The 13,408-nt window shown below is 45.4% G+C and overlaps 1 protein-coding gene and 1 non-coding gene across 3 annotated transcripts in view; both read right to left on the bottom strand.

The window, feature by feature from the left end:
- The window catches only part of LRP3 (LDL receptor related protein 3), a 28,424-nt gene extending 22,086 nt beyond the window's left edge, over positions 1-6,338 (bottom strand). Inside the window, exons 1-3 of one of the 2 annotated variants that reach the window (XM_032447154.1) lie at positions 6,216-6,338; positions 3,719-3,856; positions 2,048-2,190 (exon numbers count right to left, since the gene is read on the bottom strand). Coding sequence is in view for 1 of the 2 variants with exons in the window: in XM_015873934.2 (XP_015729420.1) it covers positions 779-845 (67 nt within the window). In the remaining variant the exon portion in view is untranslated. Of the gene's footprint in view, positions 1-778; positions 1,004-2,047; positions 2,191-3,718; positions 3,857-6,215 lie in introns of those variants that run through there. The other variant, XM_015873934.2, reaches the window with a different exon arrangement.
- A 6,944-nt stretch (positions 6,339-13,282) lies between these two features.
- Positions 13,283-13,356, bottom strand: TRNAT-AGU. Its single transcript has one exon. It is a non-coding gene; the product is annotated as a tRNA-Thr (tRNA).
- Between the last annotated feature and the right edge of the window lie 52 nt (positions 13,357-13,408).

The raw sequence follows: 13,408 nt of genomic DNA, 5'->3' as shown, positions 1-13,408 counted from the left end.
GACTTTAACTTTCCACACTTTCCTGGGCACGCGCTGACGTTAAAAAGAACTTCTACAGAAAGAGAATGAGCTGCGTGGCCACAGATACCCGCTACTAACAGTTTATGTAACTGATGCTGCCTATCACTTGGCGTTACTGCACACAAACCCGCTTTATCGGCGAGCAGCAGAGTGTTTCACAGCGCTCCGCGGGCTGTACGTTTATCAGGCAGCACTCGGAGCTCTCGGAAGAGTTGGGCTCAGCCCGGCACAGGCCCCCGGGGCGGGCACGGACGGTAACTCCAACCGCCGGGCCGCGCATCCGGAGCGTGCAGCCGGCTGCGGATATAGGGGGGCAACAACAAGCGCCAGCGAACAGCGCCTTGCCCCATACAGGGCTGCCCGCGGGCGGACGGGATCGTGCCTCCGCGCTGCCACAGCCCGGCACCTGCCGCAGGACAGCGGAGCACCGGGGGACGCGTTCCCTGCCGGCCGCTCACACGGGCGGTGCTGCGGTTCCACTGTTCGGTTCCGCTGTGCGGGGACATCGCCGCCGTGCAAACTTTTATTTTAAAGCCCTGCACGGTCACCGCATCGCACCCAGCTCGAACCCAGCCCAGGAGGGAGGCGCGTGACCCGCACGGAACACGGCTCGGCCCGCTCAGCCCCGCCGACCCCGCTCTCCCCCCGGTTCCCGCAGCGCAGCCCCCGTCTCGCCGTGCCGCTGAGGCCGCCGCAGGTGCCCGCAGCCCGGCCCCGTGCCCGGCCGTGCCCCGCGGGAGCGGCCGCCGTCACTCACCCAGACAGATGGCGGTGAGCGGCACCAGCGCGCCCTGCCGGAGCTCCACGGCCGCCGCCTTCTCCATGGCGGGTCGCCGCCACCTGCACTTCTCACAGGGGTTAAGCGCTCGCTCCTACGCCCGCCGCAGCCCGGGCAGCCGGCATCGTGGCGGCCGCCTCCCGCCGCAGCCTCATGGCCGGGTGGGCGCTGCGCTCTGCGGGGCAGGTGGAGGAACACGGAGCGCAGCGACAACGCTCCAACGCCGCCCCACGTGACAGCCCCGCCGCGCGGCTGCGGCGCCCGGCCCGGAGGACGGAGGCAGCGCCGCCCGCCCCGCTCGGCTCCGCTCGGCTCCGCTCGTCGCACACCTGGGGCCGCCGGCAGGAGGAGCGCGGCCCGCGGCGGAAGGGAAGGCGAGGGCCGGGCCCTCCCGCGCGGCGCCGGGCGGGCGGCTTCCTGTCAGGCGCGGGGCGATCCAACGCCGCCTCGGCCCGCTCCGCCATCGCGAATCCCGGGCCCCGCAGCCCCTCCGCCGGGCCGTGCCGTGAGGCCGCGCCCAGCGCTCCGCGGCCCTACGACCCCCCCTGCCGGGGGAAGGCGCCCCGCCGTGCCCGGAGCGGTACGGCTTTAAACGGGACGGGGGCTGCCCCGGACGGACGGCGGCATCCCCGGTCGATGGGCTCAGCAGCAGCAGTGCGGGGCTGCTCACGGCACCGCTGAGCACTGCGCTGTGCCACGGGACAGAGACAGCAGGAGATTTACACCGAGCAACAGAACGAGGTTAGCCGGGAACTTTGTGAGATAAAGATAAAAATAACGAAAGATGGAATAACTTTGTTCGGGTGAAGCCTTCCTGCAATGTACCAACTCCACCTGGAGCATTTCTTACCCTTCCCTTGTTCTTCAGGTGCCTCGCTAACAGCTCCTCACTGCACAATGCGCTGATCGTTACAACCATGTGCCTGCACCATCCCTGCTGTGCTGCCAGGCAGTGCCACCTGCCAGCTCCAAGGTGAAGCCCTGCAGTCGGTCACTGCTCTCAGTGCAATTTCCCCACGTGCTTTGTAAAAATGGCACAGAGCCACTTGTAAGGATGACACAAGAGACAGCAGACGTGGCTGTGGGGATACCATCCACAGCAGAGACTGATCAATGTCAAATACTGATCGGTATGGACAGCATCACAGACCAATAACATCCACGACGGTACTTGGTTTCCCACTACAACAATGCAGTTTCTAAGTGAAACTCGTCATTAGGGGCTGCCCGTTCAGCGTTAAGGCCTACCTGAATTAGTGGTATAGTGCAGGAGCCTCTGGCAGTGCAGGAGCCGTAGGGTCACAGCAGCACCAATGCAGGTGTGTGGCCACCTCTGGCCCAGCCTCAGCTGCAGGAACCTGTGGGCTGTGGTATCTCAGAAGCACAGCGGGCTGAGGAGGAACACAAAGCAACAGCCACTGTGAGAGGGAGCGGGACACCGGGACGTAGCAGAGCACGTGCTGTCAGTGAACAGTGCAGGTATTGGTTGCTGTGCGTGCCTTACCTAAGGTAACGGCTGCACAAACCTAAACATCTGGTGATGTGATTAAAAGAGGAGAGAAAAGCGTATTTAATTTGCCTGGGGTGCCATACAGTTTAAAATTATTAATTAGAACTCTGGTTTTCATTTGCCCGCAAGCTCACGAGTGCGATTTCAGACACATATCGCAGTTAAACAAATACTTTCAAACGTGCCTGCAATAAAACCACTCCACAGAGCTACTCTGATGGCACCGTATCCTGCTTTAAATTAACCCACTCAGCAGAAAGTTTTGGCCAGGGAAAGAGAGAAAAAGAGCACATTAAAAAATGGGAAACACCAGATAAGGAAGAGAAGGAAGGCGGCGGCGGATGGGAAATCACTGGGCCAGACAGAAAGTACTTGAGGGCATTGGTGGTGACAGCTCCGTCCTGGAGGCTGGGAAGCGCGTTGGCTGCAGAGAGCACATTAAAGTCAAAGCACGGGCTCAGGTTCCCTTTTGCTGATCCTTATTTGATAGTGAAAAACTCTGGCAGAGTGGCAGAGAAGGAGGGGTGAGGGCTTGATGCCTGAAAGCACCGCGGTTCACCAAAGGACGTCTCTGGGCACACTGAGATATTGCTTTAGACCTTTTTATTCCAACAATATAAAGTGTGGCCGCAGCAATATCTTGGGGGTTCGGCTGATCCTTATCCTCGCTGAGCTACAGACTTGTGCTTTATCTCAGCAGCTCTTTGATGGGATTATTGTAATTGTAATTCACGTTTGTCTATCACTCTGGATCTTAATGGATGCCTAATGGATGACTGGCCCGAGGATCAATAGTACCACGTCTTGTCTACTTGGGCTGAGAGAAGTGAATGTTAAAACAAATACGCCTACTATGCTAAAGATGCAGAAATAATAAGCAGATCAATGCAAACTAAGTTTGTCGGGAGGTGAGAAGGCCCCACATGCAGCATGGAAGGACCTGTGGCCCTTCTGCCCGCTCACCCGGCCCTACCAGCACGTGGCTGTGCCCTTTTTAAGGAGCATAATAAATCACACAGCGTTTTCCACAACTAAATTCTTTCTAATCTAGCCAGACAATTCTTAAACCATTAATGGGCTGATGATTGTAAAATCACTTCTGTCTGGGTTTCTGAGCAGTAATCTTCAAATTATGGGTTTGAAACAGCAATAATAGAATGTGTCATAAAAGAGTTCTTCCTTGGTAGGTCTATTATTGTAATAAAATAACGTATCTAGTCACCTCTACATTCTGCATTAACCCTTTTTATGATAATTATGAGTAAAGCGTGTCTCTGGTTTCCCTTCAATAGCATCCCCTCACCTCTCTGAAACAGCAGGTTACATAGGGCTGAGAGCAAAGCAACGTGCACACCCTTGTATCACATTAATTTGGTTGAGATTTCTTTAAGCTCTGACCCCAGTATTACCTGTTCCAGAAGTTGGTTGTATTTATCTCTTCTCCACCATAACTCAGTTTCAAAGGAGAGGCAGCAAGAGCAGAGCTGTGTAGATAAGCAAGCCTTGAAATCCTCTATGTTTTCATCACCTCTGTTCTCTTTTGAAATCTGGCATTAAGGAAAAGTCAGGTAGAAAATATTAAGTACAGTGACACACGTAATTTGTTTCAATCTCACATAGTTTACTGCTGGCTTTACTTTTTAAAGGAGTTCATACTGTACCACCACACAGTGCTTTCTGGCTGGATTTAATAAGGTTTACATTTAGTGACAACAACAGTCTCCCTGAGAGGGAAGAAAATTCTCAAGGGTACTTTTGCATTGACCTTAACACTACTCCTGTCTTGATCTATCATAGATCATTACTAAACTTCAGAGGGAGCTGCTTTCCTTACTCTTCCTCAGGAATTTGTTATGCATGTATTCTATGAAGAGCTGAAGAAAACCATTGTAATTCACATCTGTTTTATTCAGTGTGACAGGAATATATATAAGCAACTTGATATGACAGGAAAGTGAATCCAGGTATTTGATGGAAAAACACTATAATAAGATCTCCAAAGTACAGGTTTTTCCAAAGAAAATGCAAAGTTGTGCTATTCCTCTGTGACACTACAATGTTCAATAAAAGCTTTTATTTGTATCAAGCAAAGCAGATTATGAGTAGCAATTACACTAGGGCAACTGCTTGAAAAATAGAATAATTTTCTCTTGAAAGGGCCATCCTTTGTAACTATTATCAAGGCAGCATTAATTGCATCTTCATTTTTCATACTTACAACTTAACTCTCTTAACAAAACAAGGTCCACATAACCTGCTCCATTAAGTACGTCAATTAGGTTTCCTGATTACTGAATGGTGTTATTGAGGTCAGAGTTTTGAATCATACAGAATAATTACAGAAGAGGATCAGAATCGCCTCCATTTCTAATCCTTGTGGAAATAACTTGAGGAAATTTATTGGTTTTTTTTTTTATTATTATTATTTTTTTTTAATCAAAATTGTTAAACTGCACTTTACAAATCAGAACCACTGCACAGCAAGTCATTCTGAACAACAGAGAGAGCCAGGCCAAAAGCAGCCCTGTTTCATTTCTCTCTTCTTTAAATATTTTCATTCAGTTTCAAGTGTGTAATCTCATGGCACTGCTTCGTGCCAGCAATCATGTCAATTGTTTCACAAGGAACTAGGCTGTCACCTGCCAACCAGATGTGACGGTGCCTGCAGCACACTCTGCAGCCCCAGCTCCTGGTCCTTCAGCCGCTTCCCAGTCCCACTGCACAGCCATTCTGCAGCTTAGCAGCATCAGTTCCTCCAAATTTATTTCACTCATGACTCCATAGAAAAAGGCTGTTCCAACACCACACCTCCTACCCCCCTTGCTGATGTTACCATTTAATAACTATACATGGATTGATTCAGGCTGTGCTGATGCTAGTTTTTATCATGTACTGGAAAAGCACTACACACCAATGGTAAATCCAGTGAACAATTAAGATGCTAAATTGATTTCTTTCTTCTGCCTGTTCCTTCATATCTATTGATGAACAGAGTTTGGACAATTTAATTTAATTTATAATAAATCCTTTTTTGCTGTAGTTGTGATAGGGCTTACTCTCCGGTAGCTACAGTCATTAAAGGATTTTCTAGTCTCCTTGATGTACAAAATCTTTGGTGAACGAGGGCTGAAATAACTCAGAAGCAAGTTTCTTCTGCTTGTAAATGATAAAAGAACAATGCCAAGATAGAGGTGAATCACATTTCAGATGTACAAATGTTTTCAGATTCCTCTTCACAATTCAGGGAAATGATAGGATCAGTAAAACCTTGTCATGGTTTTATGATTTCTGTTATCAGTCTTCTACATAAAACCCTGACAAACCTAAAGTTATATTTATTTTACCTAATTCCTACAGAAGAAAATGTCACAGTGTGCCGAACTGTCAGTACATTCTTAGCCAAACGTGCACTGGCTGCATGAGTTACTACAACCTTATTTTAAAACTTAAGTGGGAGATCAAACAGCTTGGAATTGGAAACACAATAGCCACAGGAGGTTACTCAGCAGGGCTGGCAGCCCCCAATTTCATTTAAATAATGATTAAAAAAAAGATCAGACATTTTAAAAAGGTGTTGCATGCAGCCAGACATACGTAAAATACAGCATGTGTGGAAAAGCAAAGCAAAATTAGAACTGAAGAAGCACCTTCAAATGAGTTCAGCATCTGATTTCTGTGTTGGGTGAAGAAGGGCTAGAAACAACACAACTCAGGTGATGAGGCTGATTCATAGTACATATAATCTATTAACAGGGATATGAGGATGATGCTATACTGGCTCATCAGGACAACAGTCTGTCAGCTAATTTTGCTAAAAGTAATTTTAAAGCCTGGGGGGACAGAAATACCAGCACATACTTAGGTGTAAATGTGAGATAATTCTTCGGACTATGTGCCAGTACTTACAGTTAAGGAGACGCAGGATGTGTTGATTCCACAGCTACAAGTCATAAGGGATGCTCCCGTGATAGAAAAAGCTCTGGAATATTTCTGTGTTGCTGTGAGTAAATAAACACTTCTCGCTGGCAGCTTAGTGATGTAACCATCAGCTGCAAGAGCAAGAAGTATAGTATAAACACTCAGTGTCCCAGATAAAAACTGAAAGCATGTGGTCAGAGATAGGGGGTTGGTAGGCACAGATAGGAAATCATACCTGCCCTGAAGGTGTGACAATTTCATCTCTATTCCTTAGAATACCTACTGTTACTTAGGCTAGTTTTCAGTATTAGACTGTGTACAAAACCTCAAAAACATTAAAGCTGTCTGAAGTGTGCAAGTGAGCTCATTGTATAATGACTAATATAAAAATAACATGACGACAAATCAACATGCTAATTCAGACCACATTACTGAAAAGGCTGAGAAAACAAAGAACAGAGAACAGGAATAAACCATGGAGCAAAACTAAATGTCAGACTTCCAGATGAATCAAAGCTGCTTCACCCTTCAATGAAGCATAAAAGCATGAGAAGTCGGATTTTCTTTTGCATAAAAAGAACCAAGTAATCCAATATAGCTTTTAACTATGACTTCTTACACACAGCAGAGCTATGACTGCCAGTTGTACATTCTGACCAAAGCATGTGAATAAGGAAGAGCCCGTGGTAAATGAGCTGAAGAATGTGAAGAAAAAAATCACTGCAACAACTGTGTAATAACCACATTGTAAGAAAGCAGCTGAATGAACAAGAAAGCAGCTCTGTAAATTCATATGCACGTAGTCTACAAATGTGCTTGGAGAGAATTAACAACAAAAAGGTATCTGGCAATTTAGAGATTGAAACTGTTCTGTGAGAACACGTGTTTTTGTTTTCACAAAACGTTCATGAGATATTTGATAAATCCTTCATATGATCTGAGGTCTGGGCTACACAACTATGTGCACTATTACAGTACAACACAGTAGGGAAATATGATGCCACAGGAAGTAAAATATCTGTCAAAAACTGAGAAATATAGTCAAGAAAAATAAGAGAAAATTCTGCTCCTTGTAAGTCCCTTTTTCTGAAGGTAGAGTCATCCGAGATCCTCCTTCATATGCATTAACTCCACACACAGGATCAAGGGAACTCCCCTGAGCTGACATTTGTTTATTTACCCTTGAGGGCAACAGTAGCACGGCTCTGCTGCCCAGAGATGTCATCCCTTCCCAGGATATTTACATGGCTGTCAAATCATTCTGGTTATTCCCTTGATTGAGTGGGAGACGAAGGTGCCAGATAGATAAGCCAACTAAATTATTGAAAAATAAGGAAATAACATCGGAAAATGTACAATAGATCAACTCACAAAAGCACTCACTAGTATCGAGAGTAGCAGCTGCAACAAGCAACAGTAAGGGAAGAAAAATATAAACATAGTGAGTCCTCTCTTTACATTTTACATGTTTATGAATTCACTACAACAAAAAGCAGTCAAACAGGTAGACAGAACCAGCAGAGTCACAAATTCTAAAGAAAAGTAGCTAACAGAAATATCCTTTGATCTTTGTACAGATGTAAGAGTTCAGGGTAATGCAATACATACACCTCAGAAACTGCCAGGAGATCCAGAGTAACATATGCATCCACAGCTATCAGTGCTCAGATACCCCTCATTATAGCAGTTCTTCCCATAGCAACACACTCCTTGTTGTGCCAGTGTCTGGGGAGGTGCTGTGAAGATTAAACCAGTTTTAAAAGGCATTTAAATAAAAGAATTAGCATTTATTTCTACCTACATTTATATTTGTGCTTCTCAGAATCATTTATAGACAGGTTGTGTTGATTCTTTAGTCAGTAACCTGACCAACCAGTTGTGCTTTGTTGTGTACTAAAAATACAGCAGCTCACATACAAATATCAAGCAAGTCAGGAAAACAAACCTATGCATTTATAATATTAACCTGTTACAGTAACTTGTCAACTGTCAAAAGTGAAATTAATTACAATAACTGTTTCTTTATCTTACTTAAACAATGTTCTTCTGCTCTAACTTTAAAGACTACTACTTATGTCCATAAAAATGGTGTTATGCTAAAGAAATAGCAATCCTAAGAGCTAGTATTTAATAACATTATTTCATTACACGATACGGCATCGATCCATTTACACAGCCGGAGGTGCAGCAATTGTGAATTCAATTCTTCTCGTTTCCCTTACTGCAAAGAACTGTGGCACTCTGTGATTAGCTCATTTGTCCGCAGCCCTACATTCACTGAACATAACAGCAAAGCAGAGCCCATTGATTGTAACAACACGGAGGTATGAATCACAGAGCTTTCCCATTTCTCCAAAACGAGGCCCACTAGCAAATATTTAAGTGCCAAGCGATTTTAAATATTTCATCCCGTGTCTATAGATTTACTGAAAGTACAGTAATCCCAGTTGGAAACAATTACAATTACTCACTGCAATGCCCACATTTAGCTCAGCACAACTCTAGATGGATCTGCAGGCAATTTACTCAATGCATTCCAGTACAGAAGGGCTCCGCAGGCATTCTGTAATGCCCAGAGTTCAGGCGACAAGAAGGTAATGCAAATAACATTAGTGAAACACAAATCTTGATGTGCAAGTGTTCACAATCTCAACAGAACTGCAATGTAATTTAATTTCAGAAATACTTGTATTTACTGAATAAAGTGTGCTCTTTTCTTTCAAAGCACTGTCACTCCAGAGGCCATTAGTGAATGTTCTTCCTCAGGTTCTCCACAGAGAAGAACAGAGACAGCGCAAAGGCCTGGATGGATTTCAGATTGCACAGAACCAGCCGAGGGCTCTGCAGGCAAATTAGCTCTGATCAGTGTCAGGCAGCCCTAAAGCCAGTGGTGCCAAGACAGCCCCAAATCTATTTTTAAGCTCTCCTGAGGGCCCCATGTTCAAAGTTGCTGAAATACAGAAACCAGCAGCAACCGTGTAATCAATTTATGTGAAATCATTTGGAAATGATTAAGTCAGAGATTCAACAAGCTGGTATTAAAAGAAATGACTAAATCCTTCTCTTATTTTTATCATTGAACTGAATTTGGACCACTGCAGCTAGTTATAATGGTATGGGTCTTACCAGCACCATTGAAAGGGATGCGCTAACTCACAGTAGCTCTTGGCTCTGCTCGTTCCCCATTTGCCTTTGCAGTTACTAATTCATTAAATTTCCCTTAATCTTCCCAGTTACATTCCCACAGAGCGCAGTCAGACGGGCTGCCAGAAGAAACAGCACTTGGCCTTGTGGAAAGAACATGGAATGTGCACATGAAGGTCGCTCTCCTCTCGCCATCCCAGAACAGAGGCAGATTTTGGCCATAGCCAGAAGGAATTTGCTACAAATACCTGGGATACGTTTCCTCAGCCAAAAGAAAAGGATGTCATGTGATAGTGGCAGCTGTACAGACTGCAGCATCCCAGCCTTCATCACACATGCATTTGCTGTTATTGTGATTAAGGACACACAGCTCTCACATTTTAAATGATGTTCTGTTAAGAACAAAAAAAGCAATAATTTTAGAATGCAACTAATATTGATAACACTGTACAAAAATTGGGTTGGGGCTGCTTAAAAGTTATGGAAATAATGGGTTATTGGTATGCTGCTCAATTAAGATAAAGGATGGCTATTATATAAAGACAAACCAAACAACCATGAGAAGCACTCAGTGAAAGAGCATAGCCCATTTCAAAGGGGAAAACGTGTTCATTTTGGTAATTCATTCTGTTCTGCATGAAAATGCAAATTAAAATGCTAATTAAGGGGAACATGCACAACAAAAAGAAAAGTGTTAGTACTGACTTAAACAGCCTCTTAGGGCTGGCCAAACAGAACCGACTTCAATGTGATTTGGTGATTGCTGTGTTACCAACAGCAAATGTTCTAACAGAAAGGCAGGATATGGAGTCACTAAATTGTCGAATCAGAACCAAAAATTAGTCCATCAGTTCATATCAGACTTTTTTTTCCCCACAAAAAACACATTAACTGAAATTGATAGAGAAGGTATAACTTGTTGTTTCTGGGCTATGATGTTCTAGTAAGTTTATTCAGGGAGAAGCATCAAATGAAATTACAGGTGCAAGAGGTTGTGCTCGCTCTTACCTTCAACCATTTCATTTTGCTACCATGGGAGAAAAAGAGCAGCATTTTAATGTATATAGCATATATATATTAAAAAAAACCAAAAACATTTGTTTAACAAGTCATCCAGAAACAATACCAAAAATCAGCAGTTATGTCATAAAAAAACCCCATGATTTAGATGAGAATTCTCAAATCCTTGTGTTAAAATACTGTCACAAGATCTTCAGATAAACTCAGCACTCAGTAGTTTCCACTGACAATAACAAGAGCTCAGCGCACGCTTTGGCAGGAATCACATGAAGGTTAACTGTGTTCAATCATACAAAAGTAAAGAACAAGCACAAATACTACAGCAGATAAGGACAGACCTTGTTGTTTTGATGCCAGTGCACTGTTAATAACACGAGAAGAAGTCTACCCACGTAGCTTGGGTTGATTCATCTTTTCCTCCCCTTATTATGAATCAGATTCTTTGTTATCATTTATTGAATGAAAACCTGACTGCAGCACAGTCACTGGGAGCTGTGCCATTGACGTCAGTGAGATCAATTCTTCGTTACCTCACTAAAATTGATAACAACCTTATATATTTAAACAAGGATCTTAGACTAGCTACAATTGCTTGAAGGAAAGAAAAGACCTGTTGCAACAAGGAATAAAAGACATCTCCCTGGATTGCAGCCCTTTGGCTCCATTTTGCAGGAGCTGGGCACACAACTCATTATTTTCTAGCTAACCTGTCTCCTTCCTTGGAGGAACTTTGGTTTTCACTCCCAACTGAAATACACACAGGCTTTCAAAAATGTAAATATTTTTTTCTATTCAGCGGTAAATAATTCCAAGCTGGGTTAATGGAGGATGGAACAACAGCACAGGTCCTAAACGGCAAGAATCTAAATTGCACTGCTGCCCTCTATTGTGCTTCCTGTCATCTAAGTGATGCTCTGTGGGATATCCATTTCTAGGTCCCAGACCAGTTTCATCTCTATAAAAGGTCTGAGCTGTGAATATTAATGACAGAATGAATACAGGTGAGGAGCTGATGTGCTGGGTAGTGGGGGGCAAACTTCTTCCTTCTCAGTAGAACTCTTAATGCTGCTGCTTACCTTGTAAGAACTGGCAGTGAAAATCTTACAACAGTCCTACAAGCAACACATGTCATTTCTGCAAATTAGTGATAAATGGAGAAAACATTTGTGTCAACAAAGCAATAAGTAGAAAATGTCTTTTCTTTCTACTACAGAGACTGCAGTATCCCAAACAGTTCCCCCCCCAACCCACTACAAAGTTCAGAGCTGATGACTTACACTCTGGCAGATCCTTTCATGACACATGCATCACATCACATTATATGGGCATGACACTGTAATGGTGCATGCCTGTCAAAGCACAACACTTTGCAAAGCAGCACGCCAGGGAATAGGAAAGGGCAGCCTTGCAAACTGGGGTTAACAGGCGACGTGGTTTCACTCAATGTTTTCATCAAATTTTTTCACTCGAATCTTGGTGAATAATGTGCAGGCAGCAATGTCAGCCCTTGCAGACAAACTGCAAAAGTATCTTCCCCTAAGCCCACAGTCACCGCTACAATAAACAGACACTAAACATTTGACTGCCTTTAATATTTCCCTTCTTTAGGCAACTGTCCCTGTGATACAGATGTCTCCAATACGCACATCTGCCTGCAGGAATCACTTCACTTCTTCCTACCCACAGACATGGAGAAATGAAAAATTAAATGTGATCACATCTGTATGTGAGAGCTCAAGACTCCAGGCTGGAAATCACTGGAGACTGGCAGAGCGCTCTGGCAAAATATCACTGCACGTTTGCCCTATGTCCTACCCTAGACATGCGCTGCTGGCCACAGCTACCGAAAACCCATGGGGGTAGGTGCACCTTTGGTCTTCCATCTGCATAAGAAAATAATTATACCCTAAGTGATTCTCAGCACACTCAGCTTCATTTTGACAGTAGCCCAGAATCACTGTGACAAGCTGCACAGCAAATACTGCTCCAAGGAGGGCTCCTGCAGACAGCCGTTAAGCCAGGCGCTGATCCAGGATGTTAGGCCTCACTTTGTGCTTGGGGCTTCAAAAGCTCCATCCCAGCAACAACTCTAAGCTCCAAATGTGCCAGTGATCCCATTTATAGTCCTATCAGCTTCTGTGTGGGCCAAAATCTGCCGGAGGGTACAGCTGGTGGGCTGGGATATGCTTTATTGACAGGTTTAGAGCCTCCTGACCTCAGATGTGAGGAGACTCTGCCTGTTGTACATTTGGAATGACTGCACTGAACCTAATTAACCTGCCCAACATGGGGGGGATAGGGAGGGAGGGGGTTGGCCTTTGATTTTAAGAGATGTCTCAGGAAGTTCTGTCACTTCCTGCATCAGCAACGGTCCGAGGGAGAACATGGGGCTCCAGCACAGCCTTCCCTCAGATTAGCCAAAAATAAAACTAAGAAAGGGATTGAGGAGAGGTGGGGAGGCCTGGCTACAGGGGTGGCACACACCTCATGCTGGACATGTGGCCAGCGTTCACACAGCAAGGGAGAAAACCTGAGCAGTGAGTGAGCGGATAAAGCTTTAGAGACAGGAAGTAAAGACATTTAAGAGAGAAATTCTGTCCGCTCTGTAGGAATGGAAACAACCCTTGTTGCAGCTCCCTCAGAATCTGGGTGACCAACCAACAGCCCCACAAGCTGCGCTGCCCACACTACACTACCACAGGCAGCTGCCGTGACAGGGAATAGAAACTGGGCAGCAGGAGCAACGCCCGGCTGCATAAATAGATACGAGGAACGTACACAACTGTGGTTTCGCACGCAGCGATCGTTCTGCTCCTCACGGCCGCCCATCGCGGCACACAGCCCGCTCCCCCTCAGCACCACGAGCGGCAAAAGGCGGATATCCACCGCGCAGGCACCGCTGGGATTCGAACCCAGGATCTCCTGTTTACTAGACAGGCGCTTTAACCAACTAAGCCACGGCGCCGGGCGATAGCGCTGTGTGCTTGGCGGGCCCAATACATCAGCACAGCACGGCC

Source organism: Coturnix japonica, chromosome 11 (assembly GCF_001577835.2).
Source record: "Coturnix japonica isolate 7356 chromosome 11, Coturnix japonica 2.1, whole genome shotgun sequence".
In the NCBI taxonomy this organism is placed as follows: domain Eukaryota; kingdom Metazoa; phylum Chordata; class Aves; order Galliformes; family Phasianidae; genus Coturnix; species Coturnix japonica.
The sequence above is the reverse complement of the archived record's forward strand: the minus strand, read 5'-3'. Positions and strand labels throughout refer to the sequence as shown.